This window comes from Phytophthora parasitica, assembly GCF_000247585.1.
Source record: "Phytophthora parasitica INRA-310 unplaced genomic scaffold supercont2.3, whole genome shotgun sequence".
Classification (NCBI taxonomy): Eukaryota; Oomycota; class Peronosporomycetes; order Peronosporales; family Peronosporaceae; genus Phytophthora; species Phytophthora nicotianae.
Window position 1 is genome coordinate 931,043 of NW_008648989.1, and position 1,379 is coordinate 932,421.

Below are 1,379 nucleotides of genomic sequence, written 5' to 3' on the forward strand. Positions count from 1 at the left end.
CCCTGAGATCAGCATCTGCAGTCTCTGGTGTGGCACGAACCACGCTACATCGTCGCATACAAAGCGGTCAACTTTTGGTTCATGTGAACACCGTTAAGCCGTTGCTCACGGACGTGAATAAAACCAAGCGGTTGGGGTGGTGCATCTCCAACGTCGAAACGGGCTCCCTGCATTTCAACGACATGTTCGATACGATTCATATGGACGAAAAGCTGTTTTATTTGACAGAGGTTAGGCGTCGCTACTATTTACTGCCTGGGAAACCTATCCCACATCGCCAAGTGCGCTCCAGCGCTACATCACCAAGGTGATAATGCTGGCTGCGGTGGCGCGTCCGCGTTGGGATCCCGATTCAAGGACCTACTTTGACGGGAAATTGGGCATTTGGCCGTTCATCGAACGGAAACCTGCTGTTCGTAGCAGCCCCCGGCGACCTGCTGGAACGCTGGTAACGATGGAAGGGCGCGTTAACCAAGAAACCTACCAAAACATGCTAATTCAACAACTTCTATCTGCCATCCGTGAGAAGTGGCCTTTTATTGTCCGTGGAGGCTGCGTCAGAGTGCTGCAAGATAATGCCCCCGCCCACATAGATACCAGTGACCAACGGTTTGCTACTGCTGTTGCTGAACAAGGACTTAACATCCAGCTTTGCTTCCAGCCGCCCTACTCGCCCGATCTCAACTGTTTGGACCTCTCGCTCTTCTCTGCAATTCAAGCTCGTCAACGTCTGAAGTCTTCAACGACCATGGATGAACTTATAGAGGCCGTCGCCGACTCGTACTGGGAGTTGCCTCCGTCGAAGCTGGATGCAGCGTTTCTCAGTCTTCAATGCTCCATGGACAAGTGTATCAAGGACGGCGGTGGCATTGCGTTTAAAGCCTCGACATATGGCGAAGGAAAACTTGAGAGGGAGGGGCGACTTCCTATCTGCCTGCAATGCTCTCCTGAAGTCGCGTCTCAGTACCACAAAAATAGTACTACGTTTCGTACTGAAAGCTAATATAATTATGGGACATCATTTTTAAGATAAAAAAGAGTAGTATGGGTCAACATATATGGGACGGAGTAGTACTCACCAACTCAGCACGACGCTTGGCTTTCATGAAGGTGACGATGGCAGCGACGTCAGGAAATAATTCCTTACGTCCCTGTTCTTTCATTGTCTTAGAGGTGGCGTGGCCAGTGAAGCTGAGCAGCTTGTCAGCCTGTTGCCACCACCCGTGGGCGGTGCCGCGAGCGCACTGCAGCTCCCGGGCCACCTCCTCCACTCCGACCTCCTGCATCCGCCGGACAGAGTCCCGCTTCTCGCGGAATCTGTAACTTCGCTGTTTCTTCTTCTTCTTGGGGGAGAGTTGTCCAATCTGCAGAATGAAAAG

General features: G+C 51.9%; 1 protein-coding gene across 1 annotated transcript in view; it reads left to right on the plus strand.

The window, feature by feature from the left end:
* Positions 1-313: 313 nt before the first annotated feature.
* PPTG_01452 (hypothetical protein) overlaps positions 314-1,379 on the plus strand; it is a gene marked incomplete at both ends in the record, with an annotated part of 1,570 nt that continues 504 nt past the window's right edge. The window contains 2 exons of the mRNA XM_008894761.1: positions 314-963; positions 1,172-1,377. Of these exons, the coding sequence (XP_008893009.1) occupies positions 314-963; positions 1,172-1,377 (856 nt within the window). The remainder of the gene's footprint in view (positions 964-1,171; positions 1,378-1,379) is intronic.